General features: G+C 36.5%; 1 protein-coding gene across 1 annotated transcript in view; it reads left to right on the top strand.

Moving 5' to 3' along the window:
• Positions 1-25,221, top strand: part of DNAH5 (dynein axonemal heavy chain 5) — a 293,865-nt gene that overhangs the window by 76,347 nt on the left and 192,297 nt on the right. Inside the window, exons 22-28 of the mRNA XM_077114905.1 lie at positions 5,423-5,556; positions 9,059-9,260; positions 9,819-10,054; positions 13,951-14,169; positions 23,018-23,080; positions 23,351-23,589; positions 24,324-24,564. Coding sequence (XP_076971020.1) covers positions 5,423-5,556; positions 9,059-9,260; positions 9,819-10,054; positions 13,951-14,169; positions 23,018-23,080; positions 23,351-23,589; positions 24,324-24,564 — 1,334 coding nt within the window. The remainder of the gene's footprint in view (positions 1-5,422; positions 5,557-9,058; positions 9,261-9,818; positions 10,055-13,950; positions 14,170-23,017; positions 23,081-23,350; positions 23,590-24,323; positions 24,565-25,221) is intronic.

Below are 25,221 nucleotides of genomic sequence, written 5' to 3'. Positions count from 1 at the left end.
TTTTCGTCGATCTTTTATTATAGACGTTTTAGTGGGTGTGAAGTAGAATCTTATTGTGGTTTTGATTTGCATTTCCCTAATGACTAATGATGCGGAGTATCTTTACACATGCTTATAAGTCATTTGTATATCTGTTTTGGAAAAATGTCTACTTAAAAACTTTGTCCATTCTTTTCAAGAGGGTTATTTTTCTTTTTATAGTTGAGTTGTAAGCATTCTTTACATATTTTGGATACTTGTATTTAGAATATCATTAGTTGACAGGGATTTGGGAGAGGGGCCAAGGAGTGAATAGGTGAGCACAGGGCACTTTTAAGGCAATGAAACTATTCTGTATGATACTGTAATAGTTGATGAATGACATTATGCATTTGTCAGCATCTATAGAACTATACAACACAAAGAGAGAACCCTAGTGTAAACTATAGCCTTAGTTAGTAATAATGTGTCAATATTGGTTCATCAATTCTAAGTAATGGACCACATTTAATGTAAGATGCTAATAATAGAGAAAACTCTATGTTTGAGAAAAAAATATATGGGAATGGTCTGTACTTCCTGTGCATGTTTTCTGTAAACTTAAAGTGTGCTAAACAATAAAGTTTACTTTTCAAATGTTTGTGTTGTACAGTTCTATGATTCAAAAAATTTAATTCTAGTAAGAGTTATACAATCTGATTTAGATGTCTTTTGTTTCTTTTTCTTGCCTAATTGCTCGGGTTGGAACTTCCAGTGCAATGGTTGAATAACAGTGGTGAAAGTGGGCATCTTTATCTTGTACCTGTTCCTAGTGGGAAAGTTTCAATCTTTCACCATTGATTTTTTTTTTTTTTTTTGGCATGGGCAGGTACTGGGAATCGAAACCGGGTCTCCGGTGTGGCAGGTGAGAACTCTGCCTGCTGGAGCATCCATGGCCCACTCTCACCATTGATTTTGATGTTAGCTGTGGAGTTTTCATTTATTCTCTTTATCATGGTGAGGAAGTTCTTTCTATGCTAAGTTTTCTGAGCATTCATTTTTTTTTTTCCTTTTTTATGAAGAAGGAGTCCTGGATTTTGTCAAGTGCCTTTTCTATATGTATTATAATGATCATATGCTTTTTTTATTCTATTAATGTGATATATTTCATTAATTGATTTTTTTATGTTGAAACACTTTTGCATATCTAAGATGAATCCCACATGATCATGGTATATATTTTTTTATTGTGCTGTTGGAGTTAGTTTGCTATTACTTGGTTGAGGATTTTTACATCTATATTCATAAGAGATATTGGTCTGTACTTTTATTTTCTTTTGGTCTCGATATGGCTTTGGTACGAGGGTGATCCAGTTTACTAGCTGCCAGAATGCAATATACCAGAAACAAAATGCCTTTTAAAAGGAGAATTTAATCAGTTGCTAGTTTACAGTTCCAAGGCTGAGAAAATGTCCCAGTTAAAAAGAGAGTATAGAAATATCCAATCTAAGGCACCCAGGGAAAGATACCTTGGTTCAAGAAGGCCGATAAAGTTCAGGGTTTCTCTCTCAAGTGAAAAGACACGTGGCAAACACAATCAGAGTTTCTCTCTCATCTGGAAAGGCACATGGTGAATGCGGTCAGGGTTCCTCTCTCATCTGGATGGGCACATGGCAAACACGGAATCATCTGCTAGCTTCTTCTCCTGGCTTCCTGTTTCATGAAGCTCCCCAGGAGGCATTTTCCTTCTTCACTTCCAAAGGTCGCTGGGTGATAGTCTCTGCTTCGTGCTGTGGCTCTCTCTGAATCTCCTATTCTCCAAAATGTTTCCTCTTTTATAGGACTTCAGAAACGATTCAAGACCCACCCAAATAGGTGGAGACATGTCGTCACCTAATCCAGCTTAACAACCATTCTTGACTTGGTTACATCTGCAGGGAGATGATCTAATTACATACAGTATTGAATAGGGATTATTCTGCCTTTATGAAATGGGATTTTGATTAAAACATGGCTTTTCTAGGGTACATACATCATTTCAAACCAGTACAGTGATGTTGGCTTCATAAAATGAGTTAGGGAGTATTCCATCTTCTTCTAGTTTTTGGAAGAGTCTGAGGAGATTGGTGTTAATTTTCCTTTGGGAGTTTGGTTAAATTCACCAGTGAAGCCATCTGATTCTGGGTTTTCTTTTTTTGGGAGGTTTTTGATGGCCAATTCAATCTCTTTACTTGTAATTGTTCTCTTGACCTCTTCTATTTCTTCTGCTCAGTGTAGGTTGTTCATGTGTTTCCAGGAATTTTTCCATTTCATCTATGTTGTGTAATTGGTTGGCATACGATTGTTCATAATTTCCTCTTATGATCCATTTTATTTCTGTGGGTCAGTAGTAATATCCTCCCCTCTCGCTCCTGATTTCATTTATTTGCATCTTTTCTCTTTTTTCCTTTGTTAGTCTCACTAATGGTTTGTCAATTTTGTTGATTTTTTTTAAGGAACCAACTTGTACTTTTGTTGATTCTCTCTATTGTATTTTTTTATTCTCAATTTCATTTATTTCTATTCTAATCTTTGTTATTTATTTCCTTCTGTTTGCTTTGAGGTTAGTTTGCTGTCTTTCTCTGATTCCTCCAGGTGAGCAGTTAATTACTCAATTTTTTCTCTTTCTTCTTTTTTTAATACAGCCATTGAGGGCAATAAATTTCACTCTTAGCACTACCATATCCCATAAGTTTTAATATGTTGAGTTCTCATTTTAATTTGCCTCAAGATATTTATTGATTTCCCTTGTAATTCCTCCCTTGATCCACTGGTTGTTTAAGAGTGAGCTGTTTAGCCTCCTAAACTTGTGAATTTTCCAGGCTTCTGCCTGTTATTGATTTCCAACTTAATTCCAGTATGATCTGAGAAAATATTTTGTATAACTTTGTTATTCTTAAATTTACTGAGACCTGCTTTATGACCCAGCATATGATCTGTCTTTGAGACTAACCCATGAGCACTTGAGAAGAATGTATATCCTGCTGTTGTTGGGTGCAGTGTTCTGTAAATGTCTGTTAAGTCGGGTTCATTTATCATTTCATTCAAGATCTCTGTTTCTTTACTGATCTTCTGTCTAGATGTTCTATCCATTAAGGAGAGTGGGGTATCGAAGTCTCCAGCTACAGCTATAGAAGTGTCTACTTCTCCCTTCAATGTAGTCAGTGTTTGCCTCAGTTATTTGGGCACTCTGGCTCAGTGCATAGATATTTGATTGTTATGTTTTCCTGATAAATTTTACCTTTTATTAATACATAGTATCTTTCTTTGTCTCTCTTAATTGCTTTTTATTTGAAGTCTAGTTGGTCCGATATTAATATAGTTACCTCTGCTCTTTTCTGGTTGTTGTTTGTATGAATATCTTTTTCACTTTCAACCTGTTTTTGTCCTTGGGTCTTAAGTGAATCTCTTCTAGACAACATATAGATGGATCCTGTTTTTTTTTTTTAATCTATTATGCTGACCTGTTCTTTTGGTTGGGGAGTTTAATCCATTAACGTTTAATGTTGTTACTATAAAGGCTGTTCTTTCTTCACCTATTTTTCCTTTTAGATTACATCTGTCATATCTTAATTTCTGTCTCTCTTTTAACCCTATTAGTTACTCTTCCTGCTAATCTCCCTCTCCATACTCTTCTCCAAACCTCTCTGTCCTGTCTTTTCCTATCTGCCTGTAGTGCTCCCTTTAGTATTTCTTGTAGAGCAGGTCTCTTGTTCATGAGCTCTCTAAGTGTCTGTCTGTAAATATTTTAAGCTCTCCCTCATTTTGAAGGACATTTTTGTTAGATATAGAATTCTTGGTTGACAGTTTTTCTTTTTCAGTATCTTAAATATATCATCCCACTGCCTTCTTGCCTTGATAGTTTCTGCTGAGAGATCCAAACTTAGTCTTATCAAGCTTCCCTTGTATGTGATCAGTCACTTTTCTCTTGCTTTCAGAATCTCTCTTTGTCTTTGACATTTGACAATCTGATTAGTAGGGTCTTAGCATAGGTCTGTTTGGAGCTATTCTGTTTGAGGTGTGCTGTACTTCTTGAACTTGTAGTTAAATGTCTTTCATAAGAATTGGGAAATTTTCATTGATTATTTCCTCCATTATTCTTTCTGCTCCCTTTCTCTTCTCTTTTTCCTCAGGAATACTCACAACATGTATATTTCTGTGCTTCATACTGCCATTCAGTTCCCTGAGATCCTGCTAAAAGTTTTCCATTTTTTCCCCTATCTGTTCTTTTGTGTGTAGTATATCAGATGTCTTGTCTTCTGGTTCACTAATCCTTTCTTCTGCCTCCTTCAAATCTGCTGTTATATGTCTCCACTATGTTTTTCATCTCTTCTATTGTGCCTTTTATTCCCATAAGTTTTACATTCATTTTTTTCAAGCTTTCAGGGTCTTCTGTATAGATACCTTGTGTCTTCTTTATATCCTTCATGTCTTTTTCCATATTTTCCTTGAACGAATTGAATTGATTCAGAAGATGTTTTTCTATTATTGTTTCTTTTTGTATTTTTTTAATTCATTTTATTTTAATTCTTATTTCTGGAAGATCTGTTTAACATCATTAATTAGTTGTTGTAATTTCAGTATCTCAGTTGAGTTGTTCATTTGTTCCTTTGGTTGGGCCATATCTTCATTCCTCTTGGCATGAGTCATGATTTTCTGCTGGTGTTGAGGCATCTGATTATCCTGCTTAGGTTATTCTAGAGGTCATTTTATCTCTTGTGCCTATAGGGTTTTCCTGATGTTTGGATTTGTCCTCTATCTGTTCGTCTCTCTCACCAGCCAGCCATTTGTTAGATTTGTTCTGCCCCTTAGTCTCCCCCCAAACCAGATGCCTCAAGCAGCCTGCTCAGGGATGGGAATAGGCACTGGGCACCACAGCACTATCTCTGCTTGTGGTAAAACAAGTCTGCTGTCTCCCAGTGATGCTCAGTTTTTACTATCCTGTCAGACCTGGGTTTGTTTTAAGGCACTACTTTAACTGTTGGGATGTCTGTGTTTCTCATCTGCCCACTAGATGGTGCTGTTTGATGACAGGCTGTGCCTCACTCACCAGGTCAGGCTGACTGCAGTGCCACCCCAAATCTGGCTCAATATGGGTCTGTATCCCCCATTTTATTTGTGGTGGAGTACACCCCTCAGCTATCCTAGTCTTTAGTCTTCCCCCTGGGAAGTTGAAGTTTCACAAAACTCACTACCGTTATTCAGATTCAGCAGCTTTCCTGAGGAAAAAAAACCCTTTTAGATTGTTGCATGCCTTTAGTTTGTATCCAGAGTTTGAAAAATTGATATTTACAATTTTGCCTGTGTCCCCATTGCTTTCATGAAGATTTCCCAGAGGTCTTTACTTATCATTCCAGAAATCCCATTGTCTTTTTAAAGTATACTCCCTATGTTGTGAATATAAACCTTGTTTTTTTGCTTTTAGATACCTTTGAGATTGCATCTGTAAACTTGCCCATTCCAGTGCAAGCCAAGAACTATTATAAGAATGTTTCTGACAACAAAGAGATTGTAAAATTGGTCTCTGTGCTTAGCACGATTATCAACTCCACTAAAAAGGTATGTCAAGAGGATTTGTAGTCTGAGCACTTGGTTCTACAACATATGCCCATTTGAAATTGGAACCCCACAATCTTGCCCTCATGTAGCCTGGGTTTTACCCACTGTACTTCCAATGTGTAGCTAAAGGCATCTTGTACACACTCTTCAACTGTTTCTTTAATTGAGGTTCACTTTCCTTCTAGATTGCAAGAAGAAAGAGAATGCTAATTCCTCTGTTGTCTTCTGGGTAATGCCTTTAATCTTTTCTTTTAGTGCAAATGAATCCAACTGTTAGAATATCTGATTCTAAAATCAGATTGGCTTATAATTAATCTTTGTATAGTCAGTGATACTTGTATATTTGAAATAGAATAAGGTATACAGTCAACTTTTCATATTTATATAGTCATTCAAATTTTACAAAAATATTATGTGCATTGTTATGTGGAAATCAGACAAAAATAAGAATATATAATATATTAGCATATCAATACAAACTTGTACGGGACATAAATGTAAATTGAGGTTAATTTCTTTCTTCCAACCTGCTGCTCCCTCACCTTTCCTTGTTTTGTTAGGGCAAATCTATTCTTGTAGTAAAAAAGAATCAAACCCTGAAGTCCCTTTTTACTTTTTTAATTTCCTATATCCACATTGCTCCTATGACCTGTTGCTAGAAAATGTTTCTTAGCAATGAGGGAGAAGTTGTTGCTCAGTAAATACCCCTTTTCTATTATTTAATTTTGATAGGATGAGTTACAATTGTTTGAAAGCACTTTGAAAAGCTTTCAAGTATTAACAATGTAAGGAAATATTGTTTAGTTTTAATGTGCTCCTGGGGAAACTGGAAGCTTTTGCAAACTTTCATTTTTCTTTTCTTGACATGTTAATGGTCCTGCATTTAATATTTCTCTAGGGACAGTGTTCACATAATTCAATCTGACAAATATTTGACAATTATTTATCTAGTGCTTAGTATAATAGACTCGATACTAAATGATAAATGCAAGTAGAGTATAATAAAAATTCAGTCATATTTTAAAAAATCTCAGTAATCATTGAGAATACAATAGAATAAATAAAAAATAAGAGCCATTACTTTCTCTAAATATAAGCAGCCAGTTTTATACAAACCTAAGTGTAAGACATAGAAGTTGAAATTAGCTTACTGTCAGCAGCATAATACTTACCCATGTGTCACTTTTGTTGTGCTTGCTTTTACATCATTTGAGGAAAATGCATAGGTCTTAGTTTTCCTTAAAATCATAGAAAGGATTGGTGTTTAGAATATCTTGAAGGACTCTTTACAGATTTATATAATGGCCAATTGGTTTCTGGAAGTTCATATGCACACTTAGTCGTATTACTAGGTGTAGGCAGCCTGCCCCAGCCAAATCACTCTTCCTGGAAGATTCTGCCCACAACACTAAACATCCTATGAACATCATCCGCTTCCTTTTGTCATAGCCACAGCCATGTGGACTGGAATGTAAACCTGAGTGACTCTAAGAAAATTAGTAGGTTGGCCATCAACATATAGGATGGCCTGGCTTGCAAAGATGAGCTGGATAAAAATCAAAATAACTTTAAGTACACAGCTCTACCTGTGTAGTTCATGTAATTTTTCTTTTAAGCTCTTGGTTATGGCCAGTGTGAAAAAAATTCCAATTTAATATATTCATACTTTCAGGTAAGATAGATGAAAGACTAAAATTAGTTAGGGTATATTCTGAATATGATTAACTCTTGGATGCTAGAAAGCTCCCAGGATTCTGGAATTTCTAACCATATTCAGGAATCTTTGATGATCTGTCATTCATTTTCCAAACCATCATTCATTTGCGACTGCATGTCAACAGTGCATTCTGTGCCAGGTAGTCAATTTTGGTGGGAACAGGCAATGACAGGACTAGAGTTCTGCATTTTTAGTAGGTAGGAAGTCTTATCACCCATTAAATTCAAGGCTCCAAGGGATATTTTAGGTGTATGCAGATGCTGGTGTGAAACTACTTACTTAAAATGATTACAGCTGTTAGATTTAGATTGCTGTTGGTCAAGCTCCACTGTGTCAAATAACTACACTTGCTTTTCTTTCTCACTGTTTTCATTTTCCCATGCAGATGTAATTCTATAGTATAAGAATTTTGAGGAAAACAGGGTTGAGGGGGTTACACACAATCTAGGCAGCTCTGTAACCAGAATATATAAAAAACAATTATCACAGAAAAATATTAACACACTTAAAATTATTCTAAATAAAGACTTCAGTATAAAAAAATAAGATGAAAGAAGCTTGGTGGAGGGTCATGTAAGAAAAGTTTGAGATGGCTGAGTTACGAAAGCAAGAATAAAATCTGCAAAGACTAGGTTAAACTGTGCAAAGAGCATTCTGAAGCCACGGTCTGTCCAGGAAGAAGAAATGGTGACTGAGTTTGGTGCACAGGGAGGTGCTCCTCTGTGGCTTGCTACTTGTGCCTGTATCAGTGTACTTATGCTTCGCTGCTTTTAAATGACGGTACAAGACAGAGTGCTGGGAAAACAGCATTTGATCATGTGACTTCCATTATACTGACATGGTCCCTTATTTACCAATTATGATTCATATCACCTTACTGGACTGTGTACTAAATTTTTTTATCTTTTATTTTATTTAATTTTTCTTAATGAATTCCAGAGCAGGTTGTAAAGATAGTGGAGAAATCTCATTTACAAAAGCCATGTCACTGAAAAAAAAATACCTAGGAATATATGTAATAGAAGTGTATGGGGTCTTAATGATGATTACTCTAAAACCTAGTATTACTTTTTTAAAATATTGAAAGATGTGGGAATGTATAGCATGTTCCTAGATGGGAAGATTTAATATTGATCAGGTGAGAATTCTTATCATGGATTTCTACACGTTCTGTGACTCTGTGAAATATCCCAAAAGAGTTCGATGCTGGATATTTTTTGTTTGTCATCCCAAATCCACTCTCTGTTCCTGGGGTGGGGGGTGGGGGCTGTGTGTTGCTGTTTCTGCTTGAGGGGCAGTGTCTAGTAAGAACACTCAACAGGTTCTTCTTGGGCTTTTCAGCTGGTCTTGACCAATGGGGAGAATTGCAGGAGACCTGAGGGAGGGAAGAGAGTGACCTCAGGGTAATTTTTCCCATAGGACCTTTCCGATGACATTACCTCCAGTTGTGGATTTTGATCCAAGGTCCAGGTCCAGTCAAGACAGCTCTCTCCATGAAAGTTTGCGAAGATTATCTCTTCTATTTCCTAGAGACTGCTGCCCCAACTCCTGCCGCCTCCTTGTTTTAGATGCTGACAGTTCCACCCTTACTGTTCAGGGTTACTGTCCATAGCATTGTGCACAGCCCCAGTTCTGTGGCATTTCCAACCAGTCACACGGTTTACTAATTAAACATTTTAACGAGCCCTTAGGAAATCTCAGCAGTTGATACGTATTCACTTATACCATGCTGCCATTTCAGGTTCTTCCTTCTCAACATAAATCTCATTGTTATTTCTATTCTAGGAAGTTCTCACATCCATGGAGTGTTTCAAACGCTACAATCACATTTGGCAAAAGGAGAAAGAAGAGACTATTATGACGTTTATTTTGAAAAATCCCTTGCTTTCTGAATTTGAATCCCAGATTCTCTATTTCCAAAACTTAGAGCAGGAAATTAATGCCGAACCTGAATATATCTGTGTGGGTCCCCTTGCACTGTACACAGGTTGGTTCGTTTCCTTTCAGACAGTTGTGAAAGTTCAGCAGTGTTGTTCTATCTCTACCTATTCAGTATTCCAGAGAGTTCTAGTTGTCTTAAGGATTGACTTTCCTTTTATGGGCTCCCAGCTTTAAGACCAGTTTGTAGCTTTCTTTTTATTTCCTTCTGCATAATTTGTTATTCTAGGCTGTTTTGAACACTTTGCTGCTAAACTTTGAAAGTAAATTCTAATTCAGATAAGGAAGATGGGCCTGTCCTATTTGGAATGAAAATTACCTTTTAAAAATAAAAACAATAACAATCAGTTTGAGGCTCCAATCTCCAAGGGATTTGATCTATTTTTTTTTTTTTTTAGCATTTTGAAATATGCTTTGAATTGTTGCAAAAACAAATTTAGTGAAATGAAAAGATATATAATGATTAGGAAAAAGTAATTATTTTCCAGCTTGATTTTCTAGGTGTTCAAGGGCTTACAAACTGTGTGGTATTTACTGTCAATGAATAATAGCATTGTGTTTTCTTAAATGCTTTCAAGACTTTCAAACTGAGCATTTGGTTTTACAGCTGACTTGAAGTTAGCCCTGACCACTGAGACAAAGGCCTGGATGGTTGTCATAGGGCGTCACTGTAACAAAAAGTACAGGAGTGAGATGGAAAACATTTTTACACTCATAGAAGAATTCAATAAGAAACTGAATCGTCGAATTAAAGACCTTGATGACATTAGGATTGCTATGGCTGCACTGAAAGAAATCAGGGAGCAGCAAATCCCTATTGATTTTCAAGTAGGACCTATTGAGGTGAGTAATACTTGTCTGTTCATTATAGAAACACCCACACATGTCAAATGCTAGTAGCTGACATTTTAACCAGGTCTGAACTGGTGTTACAAATGGATGCTAAACCTAAGAGCAGTGATTTCAGTCATGATGATATTTGATCCAAATGCTGTGCATGCTATGACCAGTTGCAATCTTTAAGATACTGTCTTATATCAGACCCCTAAAAGCAGAGCGTGAGATGAGGATTTGTGTGCAAGTGGTTATGGAGTGAGTACTCATGGATGCAGGGGATGAGGGAAGCAGGATGTGGCCCTGCTGGAAATGAGCTTCAGCCTGATCCCAGTGTAAGCCTGGAGCATGCATTGTGCTGCACAGTTGGTACCAACCTGAGGCAAGATGGACTGACCTTTACATTGCCAAGGCAGTTGGTTTCTGATCATAATGTCCCCATCGGGAGGGTCCCATTCAGTTTAGGACCTTTTTTAAGAGAAGGAGACAGCTGCGATCCATGCAGCCTACACTCCAGCTGGGAATGGGAACATAATCGGGTAATTGGGATCTAGGTGGGGTGTCAACAGCATCCATACATGGGTTAATCCTTCAGTCTTTACTGCAACCCCCACTCTGCATGCAAGAAAACTGAGGGTCATAAAGGTTATGCATTTGACTTAGTGTTGCACATTACTTTTATTTTTATACTTTATCATACTGTTCTTCCCAGATGAAGATGTTTTCTTAGTTGTGGGTCACTATTTTCTTTGAAATGGGACTAATATAACTGTAGCTTTAAAATGATTCCATAACAAGTAATGACCTAACTTCACCTCCTGAGTAACTAGAAAAACAAAAGCAGAATAAATCCAAAGTTAACAGAAAAAGGGCATATTTAAGATTAGAATGGAGATAAATGAAATACAGAATAGAAGAACAGTTGATAGAAGTAATAACACAAAATGTTGGATCTTTGAAAAATTCAATAAAATTGACAAGCCTTTAGCTATACTGACAAAGAAAAATAAGAAAAGATGCAAAGAACTAAAATCAGGAAGAAAAATGGTGATATGATTATTCATCTTACTGAAATGAAAAGGATTGTAAGAGAATATTCTGAACAATTGTATACCAATGAACTAGATAATCTAGAAGAAATGGAAAAATTTCTAAAAACACTTCAGTTATCTAAATGAACTCAATAAGAAATAGAAAATATCACCAAACTTTTAACAGTAGAAAGAGTAAATCAATAATCACAAACCTTCCAACAAAGAAAACTCCAGGATCAGATGACTTTCCTGGTGAATTCTACCAAACATTTTAAAAAGAATGAACACCAATCCTTATCAAACTGTTCCAAATAACTCAGTATGAGGGAACACTCCCTAATTCACTCTATGAGGCCAGCATTACCTTGATACCAATGCTTGGTAAAGATATCACAAGAGAAGAATATCACAGATCAATTTCCCTTGTGAATATAGATGCAAAAATCCTTAAAAATAGTGAAAACTGAATCTAACAGTATATTAAAAAGATTGTACACCATGACCAAATAGAGTTTATCCCAGGAATGCAAGAGTGGTTCAGCATGAAGACTTATCAGTATAGTACATCACATAAATAGGAAGAATGAGAAAGCCCACCTGATTATCTCACTAAACACAGAAAGGCATTTGACAAAATCCAGAACACTTTCTCAGTAAAAACACTCCATAAACTAAGAATATAAGGGAGATTTCTCAACATGATAAAGACCATTTTATGAAAAATCCACAGCTAACATTGTATTCAATTGTGAAAGGCTTAAAGCTTTCTACTGAAGATAAGTAATGAGATAAAAATGCCTTCTTTCAATGCTTCTATTCAATATTGTACTAGAAGTTCCAGCCAGAACCACTAGGCAAGAGGAAGGAAATAAAAGTACCCAAGTGGGAAAGGAAGAAGTAAGATTATTTCTATTTGCAGATTATATGGTCTTATATAGAAAGAGTACAAAAGAATCCACAAGAAAACTATTAGGACTGATAAACATGTTCACCAAAGTGATAGGGTACAAATAAACATGCAAAAAATCAATTGTATTTGTGTACATTGCAAGCAAACAGCACAGTGAGTAAATTAAGAAAGCATTTCCATTTATAATAGCAACTAAAAGAATAAAATATCTAGGAATCACTTTAACCAAGAATATAAAAGAAAACTACAAAACACTGCTGAAAGAAATTAAAGAATACTTAAATAAATGGCAGGATCATCCATGTTCATAGATTGAAAGAGTTTATATTGTTAAGATGTCAATATTGCAAAAAAAAAAAAAGAAAGCTACAGATTCAACGAAATCCCTATAAAAATTCCAGCAGAATTGTTTGCAGAAATTGGAAATCCAATTTTCAAATTCATGTGGAACTGCAAGAGGTATGAGTAGTAAAAAAAAACCCAAAAAACCAAGAAACTCATACCTCTTGCAGTTCCACATGAATTTGAGAAAAAGATGAAAAATGTTAGAGGACTTACATTTCCTGATTTCAAAATGTACTACAAAGCTATAGTAATCAAAACAGTGCGGTACTGGCATAAGGATAAACAAATACCAGTGTAGTGAAATTTAAAGTCCAGAAACAGACTCATACATCTATGGCCAGTTAATTTTCAACAAGGGTGCCAAGTAGATGCAATGGAGGAAAAATAATCTCTTCAATAAATGGTGTTGGGAAAATTGAAAATCAACATGTAAAAGAATAAAATTTTCAAATTACTGTGAAATGGCACAGACCACTGCACAGTTGTACCTCTGCTGCAATGGGCTGTGGAATCACGGGATCCATTCTGCTCTTTTTGGGAGTTGAAGCATGAAGGGTAAGAACCCCTTTTGTGTAGGATCAGGGGTGAGCAATGTCCCAGTGTGGCCCTGGGGTTTGAAGAAAGGGTCTAGTTGCTGGCAAGCCTGTTTTCACCCACCTGAGTTAAAGACAAAAATGGAGTCAGGTAGTCAAGATCAAAATAAACCTTTATTACTGAAACTTTTATTATTTCAAGGACCTGATTCGGTGTAATGCCCCTGTCCCCCAGACCTCTTCTCCCAACCCTCTGGGCTTTGGAGTATTTAGCCCAGAGCTGTACATACTCACCTATCAAAGGCAGTGTTGGAATGCTTCTAGGCCTCTGCATTGTAGGGTATGGATAGCAGAATGGAATGTCTGATTCCACAGAGAAAGAGGGAGATGGGGGAAGGCACTGGGGCATGTTACCCAGCTTGCCCCAAGTCAACATTCGGGAACCTATTCACCTCCTTGGGGAAGGGTAAACACAGGACAAGAAGTCAGGGTTATTTCGGGAAAATGCTTTCTCTTGAAAATCAAACTTTGCCTTATTTTAATCTTTTACCCAAGAGAGTGGTTCAGGATTTTGCATTTTGAGTGCAATGGGTTGGTTTAGTTTCTGATTCAAGAAAGCTCTCCTTTATCTCTCTGTTGGAAATTCTTACCAATAAAATGAAATGAAATAGAGTGAAAAATTCTGATTTATTTTGTTATCCTAACATTAGCAGTGAAATTATTTTGTGCTTTCCATTAACTTGATATAATTGCACAGTCTTCAAATATAATGAAGAGGTCTAAGTAAAAAATATTTTTATTTGTATGTTTTATAGTTTCAAAATGTTTTTAAGGTGGTATTATTTGGTACTCATAAAAATACTGTGAAAGATAGTGGGGAATTTTCCTGTTTTACAGATGAGGAAACTAAAACTGAATGGCTCAGTTACTCATAGAAGTTCTCATAGTTAGCAAGCAGAATAACTAGAATCTTCAGTGTGGTTTTTCTATCATACTGATCTTTCTTATTGTAATGGTTTAATAGATGACCATGTGTAGATGTTTGTACCTGACGGGAAATTCATATTTTCTTCTTTTGTGTAGGAGTCCTATGCCTTGCTTAACAAATATGGACTTCTGATAGCAAAGGAAGAGATAGAGAAGGTTGATACCCTGCGCTATGCTTGGGAGAAGCTTCTGGCACGTGCCAGCGAAGTTCAGAGTGAATTAGTCTCCTTGCAGCCCAGTTTTAGGAAGGAGCTCATTAGCACCGTGGAACTCTTCCACCAAGACTGCCACCAGTTCTATTCAGACTATGACCTGGTACGACTCTGGCTTTCTCAGTGTGTATATTTGGGGAAGAGTGAACAGAGTGGGAAAAATTTAGTTGTCTTTTAAAAGTTGTCTGCCAAATTCCATGAAAAGGGACACACCAAGGAATGGAAATTTTATTTTTGTAAGGCATTTCACAAACCTTATTTCTCCTTTGAGTTCACCCAGTATAATTTCAATAGAAAATGGGATTTTTAAAGTACTACTCACATTATATCATTGGTCTGTTACTACAGGTGTTTGATAGCTGTTTAAATTTGTGTAGAAATTTGCTATTCACATATAGTTATAATGGCTGTCCTTTACACCTCATTCATTCATTCCACAAATAAAATAAAGCACCCAGCATGTGCCAGTTCCTATTCTTAGTGCTGAGGATGCAGAAGTGGTGGAGAAGATGAAGTCCTGCCCCCATGGAGTCCATATTTTTATCATTGTGGGTGTTTTAGTGCAGACTCTTCTAGCGAGGATATGATGTATAATGATAACCATTTAGCAAATGAAAAGGTGCAATTGAAGGGAAATAGATAGTGTGTGTGGTAACATTTGAGCCTATTAACTAGTAAGTCACCAACCCAGAGGTTACAAAGTTAGGAGATGGGATCCATAGACTAGTCTTATTGTAATAATAATTATTATTAACTTATTGGATAAAGAAACACAGAAATCCATATATTTAAGGTATCCTAAAGTACAGAAACCTTATTTGCATGGTAAGATGATAGATCATTTTAGAAATGGTACTTAAAATGGTGAAATCTGTGAGTTACCTGGCAATAATGCTTTTGTTTTTTAAAATTTTTTATTATGAAGTATGACATATATTTCAAAAAAAGGAATCAATTTCAAAGTACATTGCAACAATTAGTTATAGAACAGATTTTAGAGTTCGGTATGGGTTACTGTTCCACAATTTTTAAGCTTTTCCTTCTAGCTGCTCGAACACACTAGAGACAAAAAGAAATTTCAACATAATGACTCAGCAGTCACACTTATCTGTCAAATCCCATCTTCTCTAACTCCTCCATTTCCTTTGATCGTTCTCCCAGTTTTTGGGCTCTGCCCTTTCTAATTTTTTTCATGCTGGAAAGGGGTGTCAATAATACGGGATTGGGGGATGGAACTAGTTGATGTTCTTAAAGAGGCTGGCCCCTCTGAGTTCCAGGACTTCTCTGTCCTAGGAACCCATCTGGAGATTGTAGGTTTCTGGAAAGCAATCTTAGGGTACAAAACTTTTGTAGAATATCAGATAGAGCCCTTGGTGCACAAAACTGTTGACGAATAATCAAATAGAGACTTCTTTAGGGTTGACAGGCATGGTTTTGGTTGGGGTTTGGCAACCATGGTAATTACCAAAAGCTGGCACAAGAGTAGCCTCCAGAATATCCTCTTAATTCTATTTGAACTCTCTTAGCCACTGATACCTTATATTGCTACTCTTCTTTTCCCTCTGTTGGTTAGGAAGGCACTGCTGATCCAACAGTGCCAGGGCCAGGCTCATCCCTGGGAGTCACTTTCCATGTTTCCAGGGAGACTTTCAGCCTGGATGTGTAGGGGAGAGGGTAATGATATTACTTGCAGAGTTGGATTTAGAGAGAGAAGCAACATCTGAGAAACGAAAGAGGTTTTCTGGAATGAACTCTTAGGCATAACTATAGGTAGGCCTAGGTTCTCTGTTATAAGCTTCATCAAAGCAAGCCTCAAAATCAAGGGCTTGGCCTATTAACTTGTGACCCCTTAATATTTGAGACAGTACTAGGAGTTTCCCCAGTGGTAAAGCTCAATAGTTCCATATTTTTTCTCTCATACCTTAAGGGACTTTGCCAATACTTTTAAATGAACTGCCCAGCATAATCTGGGATGTATCAGGCTATTACATTAAGCTGTACAGAATTACAGGCCCTCATTCCCATTCTGGGCTCCATGTGTTTGGGTTGTTTAAGTGAGCTATTCAGACAGTTTAAGTTAGAATATGTGCACTAGAAAATTTAGGCTTTGGACATAATAAATCCCTCTTTGTTTAGTTTCAAAAAGTGGGTGTAGTTCTAAAATATAGACAATGTCATTCTTACCCCTGAATTCTGATTCACCTTAGTCCTGACCCAGTCGATTTCATTCTTATATGTAATTGAAACCTGATCTCTTTTTTGGTTTCCTTAACGGTTGTAGTATGTAACAATGCCAACTTCCAGAGCTGCAGAACTCCAGCTCTGAGTCTTAAGTGTCATACTGGTAGCCAAAGTTCCAGGGAGATATCAGATTATACATATATAGAACAACATCTCAAAATCTAGAAATAACATTAACAGCTCTGGGCTAAATGTGACTGCTATAAGAACTTAGTCCGCAATTTTCTTATAAGTGTTCTCTAAAAGACACCATACAATATTTATTCTTTTGTGTCTGACTTATTTTGCACCAAATAATGTTCCCAAGTTCCGTTCACTTTGTTACATGTCTCATGACATTGTTCCTTTCTGCAGCCACACTATATTCCAACATAGGTATATACCACAGCTCACCGTTCTACTTCTCAACCTGTTCTTCAACCACCTGCATCCACTGAGCATCATGTATTGTGTCCAGAGTCAACAATCTATGTCTTACATTATCCTTAGTTGCACAACCACCAACACTCTCATTTGTAAACAATTTCCAATGCTACCTAGAGAAAAATCACTGATAAATACGTCTTCACCAAATAGAAAGTTCCAAGCATCCCCTTAAATCTTGTTCTTCCTCCCTCAATTATTTACCCTGGGTATTGCTGTTGGTATTGTTGATGTCTTCCTGTTAAGCATAGACTATAGCATGCAATAGTAGTTTTCCATTTATGCCCTGATATAATTGACCTTTTTGTGCAAGATTCATATGTTTGAAATAGGTAATGCAAGAACTTATATTTATAGTGTTAATCTGTGGGATGCATAGATCTATATAATCCCTTTCAATCATGTTCACCTTCAATATGGCAATATTAATTATAAACCCTTTGTTGAATTGCCTTCACTTCTGTCTATTCCCTTACATTTGTGTTCAACCGCTTTAGCTATTTGTTCACCTATCTCTAGCTTCTTTGTATCTCTAGGTCCCTTATATTCTATATTATAAGCCTCTGAGTTTACCTTTACCAGGGTCCTAATAGCAAAATCATACAGTACCTATCTTTATGTGTCTGGCTTATTTCACTCAGTATTATGTTCTCAAGTTTCATCCATGTTGTCATATGCTTCAGGAACTCATTTCTTCATATTGCTATATAAAATTACATTGTTACATATATATACCACACTTTGTTTATCCACTCCTGGGTTGATGGTCAGTTGGATTGTTTCTATCTTTTGGCAATTGTGAACAATGCTGCTATGAATAGTTTGGTGCACATGTCTGTGTCACTGCCTTCAACTCTTCTGAATATATACTGAGTAGTGGTGTTGCCAGGTTGTAGAGCAACTCAATATTTAGTTTTCTAAAGAACCATCAAACTGTCCTCCATAGTGACTGTGCCATTATACATTCCTGCCAGCAGTACATCCATGTCTCAATGTCTCCACATCCTCTCCAGCATTTGTAGTTCCCTGTTTGCTTAACAGCAGTCATTCTTATAGGTGTGAGGTGATATCACATTGTAGTCTTGATCTGTATTTCCCTTATAGCTAATGAAATTAGCATTTCCTCCTGTGCTTTTGAGCCACCTGTATTTGCTTTTCAGAAAAATGTCTATTCATATCTTTAGCCCATTTTATAATTGGATTGTTCTTTTGCTGTTGAGTTGTATAATTTCTTTATGTATACACGAAATCAAACCTTTATCCAATACGTGACTTCCAAATATTTTCTCTCATTGAGTTGGCTGCCTCTTCACCTTTTTGACAAGTCATGTGAGGCACAGAAGCATTTGATTTTGAGGAGTTTCCATTTATATATATTTTTCTTTCATTGCTTGTGCTTTGGATGGAAAATTTAGGAAGCTACCTCCAATTTCTAGGTCTTGAAGATGTTTCTCTGTATTTTCTTCAGGGAGATTTATGGTACTGCCTCTTATAGTTAGGTCTTTGATCCACTTTGAGTTAGTTTATGTATAGAGTGTAAGGTAGGGTCCTCTTTCATTCTTTAGGCTATTGCTATCTAGTTCTCCCATGCCCATTTATTAAAAAGACTATTCTGTCCCATTTCAGTGGATTGGGAGCCTTGTCAAAGATTATTTGACTCTAGATTTGGTGGTATATCTCCACCCTCTCGATTTGATTCCATTGGTCAATATGTTTGTCGTTGTGCCAGTACCATGCTGTTTTGACCACTGTGGCTTTATAATAAGCTTTAAAATCAGGAAGTGTTAATCCTTCCATTTCAAGGATATTTTTAGTTACTTGAGGTCTCTTTCCCTTACAAATGAATTTGATAATTAAATTTTCCACATCTTTAAAGTAGGTTGTTGAAATTTTTATTGATATTGTGTTGAATCTGTAGATTAATTTGGGTAGAATTGACGTCTTAACTACATTTAACCTTCCTGTCCATGAGGACAGAATGTCTTTCCAGCCATTTAGATCTTTGATTTCTTTTGGCAATGTTTTCTGTGTATAGGTCCTTTACATCCCTGGTTAGGTTTATTCCCAAATACTTGATTCTTTTAGTTGAGATTTTGAACGGAATTTTGATTTAATTGTCTCCTCAGTTAGGTCATTGCTGGTGTATAGAAATATTACTGATTTTTGCACATTAATTTTGTATCCCACTACTTTGCTGAATTTATTTAATAGCTCAAGTAGCTTTGTCATAGATTTCTCAGGATTTTCCAAGTATAGTATCATGTCATCTGCAAATAATGAATGTTTAACTTCTTCGTTTCTGATTTAGATGCCTTTTATTTCTTTTTCCTTCCTGATTGTTTTAGCTGAAACTTCCAGTACAATGTTGAATAATAGTGGTGACAGAGGACATCCCTGTCTCATTCCTGATCTTGGGTGGGGGGGGCTTTCAGTCTCTCCCATTGAGTATGATGCTGGCTATGGGTTTATCATATATGCCCTTTATCACACCGAGGAAGTTTCCTTTAGTCTCTACCTTTTGAAGTGTTTTTATCAGAAAAGGATGCTGAATTTTGTCGAATGCTTTTTCAGCATCAATCAAGATGATCATTTGATTTTTCCCTCTCAATTTGTTAATGTACTGTATTATATTAATTGATTTTCTTGTGTTGAACCACCCTTGCATTCCTGGTACAAAACCCAGTTTGTCATGGTGCATAATTCATTTAATGTGTCATTGGATTTTATTTGCTAGTATATAGTTGAGAATTTTTGCATTTGTATTCATTAGGGAGATTGGCCTGTAATTTTCCTTTCTTATAGCATCTTTACCTGGTTTTGGTTCTATAGTGATGTTCGTTTCATAAAATGAGTTAAGTAGTGTTCCCTTTTCCTTAAGTTTTTGGAATAGTTTGAGCAGAATTGGTGTTAGTTCTTTTTGGAATGTTTGATAAAATTCCCCTGTGAAGCCTTCTGGCCCTGGACTTTCCTTTGTAGGAAGGTTTTCAATGACTAATTGAATCTCTTTACTTGTGATTGGTTTGTTGAGATCTTCTGTTTGTTCTTGAAAGTGTGGGTTGTTCATGTATTTCTAGGAATTTGTCCATTTCATCTAAGTTGTCTAGTTTGTTGGTGCATGATTGTTTATAATATCCTCTTATGATTTTTTTTATTTCTTCAGGGTACATGGTAACAACCCCCCCTCTTATTTCTGACTTCATTTGCATCCTTTCTCATTTTTTTTTTTTTGTCAACCTACCTAGAAGGTCCATTGATTTTATCGATTTTTTCAAAGACCCAACTTTTGGTTTTACTGATTCTTTCTATTGCTTTTTTGTTCTCCACTTCATTTATTTCAGCTTTAATCTTTGCTATTTCTCTTCTGTTTGCTTTGGGGTTAGTTTGCTGTTCTTTCTCTAGTTCCTCCAGGTGAGCAGTTAAGTCCTCAACTTTTGCTTTTTCTTATTTTAAATATAGGCATTTAGGGCAATAAATTTCCCTCTCAGCATTGCTTTTGCCACATCCCATATGTTTTGAAAATGTGTGTTCTCATTTTCATTCGTCTCCAGATATTTACTGATTACTCTGGCAATTTCTTCTTGACCCACTGATTATATAAGAGTGCATTATTTAATCTCAAAATATTTGTGAAAGTTCTGGTTCTTTGATGGTTATTGATTTCCGGCTTCATTTCATTTTGATCAGAGAAAGTGCTTCAAATAATTTCAATTATTTTAAGTTTATTAAGACCTGTTTTGTGCCCCAGCATATGATCTATTGTGGAGAACATTTCATGAGCACTGGAGGAGAATGTATACACTGGTGTTTTGGGGTGTATAATCTCTACATGTTTGTTAGGTCTAATTCATTTATCAAATTGTTTAAGTTATTTATTTCCTTGTTGATCCTCTGTATGCTATTCTCTCTATAGAGGAGAGTGGTGTATTGATGTCTCCCACTATTATTGTTGAAACATTCATTGCTAACTTCACTTTTCCCAGTGTTTGCCTCGTGTATTTTGGAGCTCCTTGATTGGAAACATAAACCTTTATGACTGTTGTTTCTTCTTGGTGAATTGTCCCTTTTATTAATATGTAATGTTCTTCCTTGTCTTTTATGATGTCTTTACATTTAAAGTCTATTTTGTCTGATATTAGAATAGCCACTCCTGCTTTCTTTTGGTTATAGCTTGCATGAACGCACCTTTTTCCATCCTTACACTTTCAATCAATTTGTATCCTTGGATCTAAGATGAGTCTTTTGTAAGCAGCATATGGATGGATCATGTTTCTTAATCCATTTTGCCAATCTGAATCTTCTAATGGTGAATTTTTGTCTATTAGCATTCAAAGGTATATAGCATTCAAATACTATAAATGCATTTCTTGAATCTATCTTCTTATCTTTTGGTTTTTATTTGCCAGATCTATATATTCTTTTCCCTATTTCTCTTTTTATCCTTTCAGTTACCCTTACTTGTACTTTTCAATTCTGTGCCCTCCTCCTATCTTTTGTTTTCAGCCGACAGAACTCCCTTTAGTATTTCTTGTAGGACAGACCTCTTGTAGACAAATTCTTTCAATTTTGTCTGTCTGTGAAAATTTTAATCTCTTTCTCACTTTTGAAGGATCACTTGGCTGGATAAAGAATTCTTGGCTGGAAGTTGTTCTCTTTCAGTATCTTAAATGTATCATTTCACTGCCTTCTTGCCTCCATGATGCCTTTTGAATAGTCTGAACTCTGTCTTATGTGGTTTCCCTTGTATGTGGTGAGTCATTTTCTCTTGCTGCTTTCAGAACTTTCTGTTTCCCATTAAAATTTGAGGTACTGATTAGCGTGTGTCCTGGGGGTAGGCCTATTTGGATTTATTCTACTTGGGGTTCATTGCACTTCTTAGATTTGCGTATTTATGCCTTTTATAAGGGTTGGGAAGTTTCCCCCATTATCTCCTCCTCTAATCTTCCTACCCATTTACTATTTTTTTCACCTTCTGGGATACCAGTGAGTTTTATATTTTTGCACTTTATGTTGTCCATCTTTTCCCTGAAATCCAATTCAAATGTTTCCATCTTTTTTTGCCATTTGTTCTTTTGTGTGTTCTAATTCAATTCTCCTACCCTCTAGTTCACTTATTCTTTCTTCTGCCTCTTCAAATATGCTGTTGTGTGTCTCTAAGATATTTTTAATTTGGTCTACAGTATCTTTAATCTCTGTGATATCTGCTATTTTTCTACTTATTCTTTCACATTCTCCTTTGTATTCTTCTAGTGTCTTCTTGATATCCTTTATGTCATTAGCCAACCCATTGAATTTATTTAGGAGAGTTGTATGAACATCTTTGAATAGTTTCTTCTTCAGTGTTTTATTTGGTTATTTGGCTGGGCGTATCCACCTGCATCTTCACATGCTTTGTGATTTTTCAGTTGGCTTTGAGGCATGTGTTTATCTTGATAGGGTTATTTTAAAGTTGATTTTCCTCAATCATTTAAGGTTTTGCATGTGCTTGGGTTTGTGTTGGAAGTCTCCTTTTGCACTTGATTGGTCAGTAATTCCCCACCAAACCAAGGTCTGGATCTCATTCAGGGAATAAAACTCTACTTGAGGATTTGTTTGAAGCTAGACAGGTAGCAGTTTGCCAGACTGCACTTTCCATTTCTTCCCAGAAGATGGTGTTCTTGGGCTTCTTTTTCCTCTCAGGCCTGGCTCTCCCTGATTGCAACAGCTGTGTGAGCTAGAAAGACCCGGTGCAATTCCAGCCAGCTCCTCTGGTCCTAGTGTGTGCTGAAAGCTGCCAGTCCCAGTGCTGGGGGATCCGCAATATGCATCTCAGTGGAGATTCCACTTGATAAGCACATGGACGTGGAACAAGTAGTCCCAGAGCAGTGGGTCCCATGGGAATGAAGTGTTTGTCCTTCCTGCAGAGGTGACACCTGATGGGGGAATAATGGCCTTAATGTTTTAGTTCAAAACCAGACATTACATGTGCTCTTTTAGCCAAGCCATTTTTTCCATTTTACCCTGTGTTAACTAAGAATGAAGTCAATAATGCACATTTTTAATTTTCAAAGTTTCTGGACTTATAGTAGTACTGGCATTAACTTGGTTATTTTTAGACTTGAAAAAAATATTTGCAAATGAGTCCCTTCCTGAGGCTTTCTTTTTTTTTTTTTACAAATTATAAACTAAGTTTCCTATCATGTATGTGCCATGCATAAAAACTAACTTCAGTACCCAAATCCCATGAGTTCATCAAATTTGAATGCACATATTTTGTTCTATTTTATGTTTATTTTAATGTTTTGTTTCAGAATGGTCCAATGGCTGTTGGCTTGAAGCCTCAAGAAGCCAGTGATAGGCTTATCATGTTTCAGGTAAATAACCAAAATTGTGTTTTAAACGCATTTTTTTTTCTGAATACAATAGACCTTTTGTAGAGCACGGCATGCTACTTACGTTTGAAAAATGACTTGGTAGGGTATGATCAGAAGTGGATTCTGTGCCATTAATTACATCCATTTAATATTTATATTCATATGTGCCCAATAACCATTAAGGTTTGCTTGTTTGCCAGTCTTTTTTTCTCATTTGCTTGTTAATTCATATGTGAATCATTTGGTGAAGTTTCACTTTGTTTTTGTTAGAATCAATTTGAAAACATCTATCGGAAATATATCACCTATACTGGGGGTGAGGAGCTTTTTGGTCTGCCGGCTACTCAGTATCCTCAGCTTTTAGAAATAAAGAAGCAACTTAATCTTCTACAGAAAATATACACTCTATACAACAGTGTCATAGAAACTGTCAACAGTTATCATGATATCCTTTGGTCGGAAGTGAATATTGAGAAAATCAACAGTGAGCTCTTAGAATTCCAGAACAGGTGAGAAATTAAATGTTTAGCAGGCCTAGAGCTATTGTGCCTCAGATGCTTTCTTCTTTGATAAGCTGTCAAGTTCTCTTTTCACCCCAGACATTTCAAAAGCACATCTTGCTGTGTTGTTGTCCATTGTCATCACCTTTGTCGACTGGAATTTATTAATTACCCCTGTGTGCATGTTGTGAGACAAGTGCTTCCTTTCAAAGCTGGATAGATCTTGCTAGGGACACTTCTGCAGCTTGAAGGAAGCCAATGTCTATTTGTATTACACTTATCAAACATCCAAAGTTTATGTTAGGTAATTTCCTGATTTTTCTACATCATTTTAAGTGTTGGCCCCAAAGGAACTAGAGGGTCATTTGCTCTTCATTTTGGTAGGTTGACGCCCTGATATGCTGTGCTATGCTTTGTACCCAATATGTGTTTGTGAAATTGAATTGAATTAAATTGAAAGTACCTCTTTCCTTTAAAATGATGCCTTTTACCTAGTTAAATGTTTTGAAGGATTGAAAAGAAATCTTTACTAAGTGGGAGGAGTTATTTTCTAGAATATAAAAATCCATGTATTGTATGAGAAGATATTCTCTGAGTCAAGAAATAAGTAAAATGTGATAGGTATTGGAAGTGGGTGTATAGTGGGCGTTTTGGGTAGGAAAGCTAACAGACAATCTTGGATTGGAGATATCTCGACTCATATATGAAGGCCTTTGTCATTGGCTGTTGGCTTCCCTTTGCAGGTGTCGGAAACTGCCCCGGGCCTTGAAGGATTGGCAGGCTTTTCTGGACCTGAAGAAAATCATTGATGATTTCAGTGAATGCTGCCCCCTGCTGGAGCACATGGCCAGCAAGGCCATGATGGAGAGGCACTGGGAAAGAATAACCGCTCTAACTGGACACAATCTGGACGTGAGGAATGAAACCTTTAAGTTAAGAAATATTATGGAGGCACCTCTTCTGAAATACAAAGAGGAAATAGAGGTAAAGTTGATAGAGAGTTTGATGTGGACAAGTTTGGTAGGTCTCGTATTTATCTTAAAGTATCCCTATAGTATGGAATGTGGGTTTAGTAAATCAAGCCAGGAAAACTGAAGCTCTTTTCCTGGCTGCTATTCATTAATTCCTTCAAAAAATGTTTATTGAGTGCCTACTATGTAGCAGGTTCTGTACTAGGTGCCGGGGACATAAGACTGCATCCTTTCATTAATAGATTGATGAATGATTTGTATGACTAAATAATTATACACATAAATGTCTAGTTATAAGCTGTGGTAAATACCTTTGAAGAAAAGGTGTGCTGCTCTACAGGAATCTATAATAAGGGGACTTGATCTATCTGGAAGTTGGAGAAGGGTGATAAATATAGGGTAGGCTGGGAAGTGTGTGCAGGACTGAGTATACCTCTTTGGTGAGGGGTGAGGGGAATTCAGCTAGAAAGTGCAAAGAAAACAATTCCAGGCAAATGGAACAGCGTGCATGATGGCTCTGAGGTGTGTTTGGGGGACCATCTAGGTGATGCATTTTAAGAAGGAGATGACATGGTTAGATTTGCATTTTGTTATGATTGCTCTAGTAGCCCTGTGGAAAAAGAATTGGGGAATGCAAGGTGGGGGACAGGATGATGGAAAACCAACTGGG

The sequence above is a fragment of the Tamandua tetradactyla genome, chromosome 9 (genome assembly GCF_023851605.1).
Source record: "Tamandua tetradactyla isolate mTamTet1 chromosome 9, mTamTet1.pri, whole genome shotgun sequence".
Lineage (NCBI taxonomy): Eukaryota > Metazoa > Chordata > Mammalia > Pilosa > Myrmecophagidae > Tamandua > Tamandua tetradactyla.
This window is presented reverse-complemented; position numbering and strand designations above follow the sequence as displayed.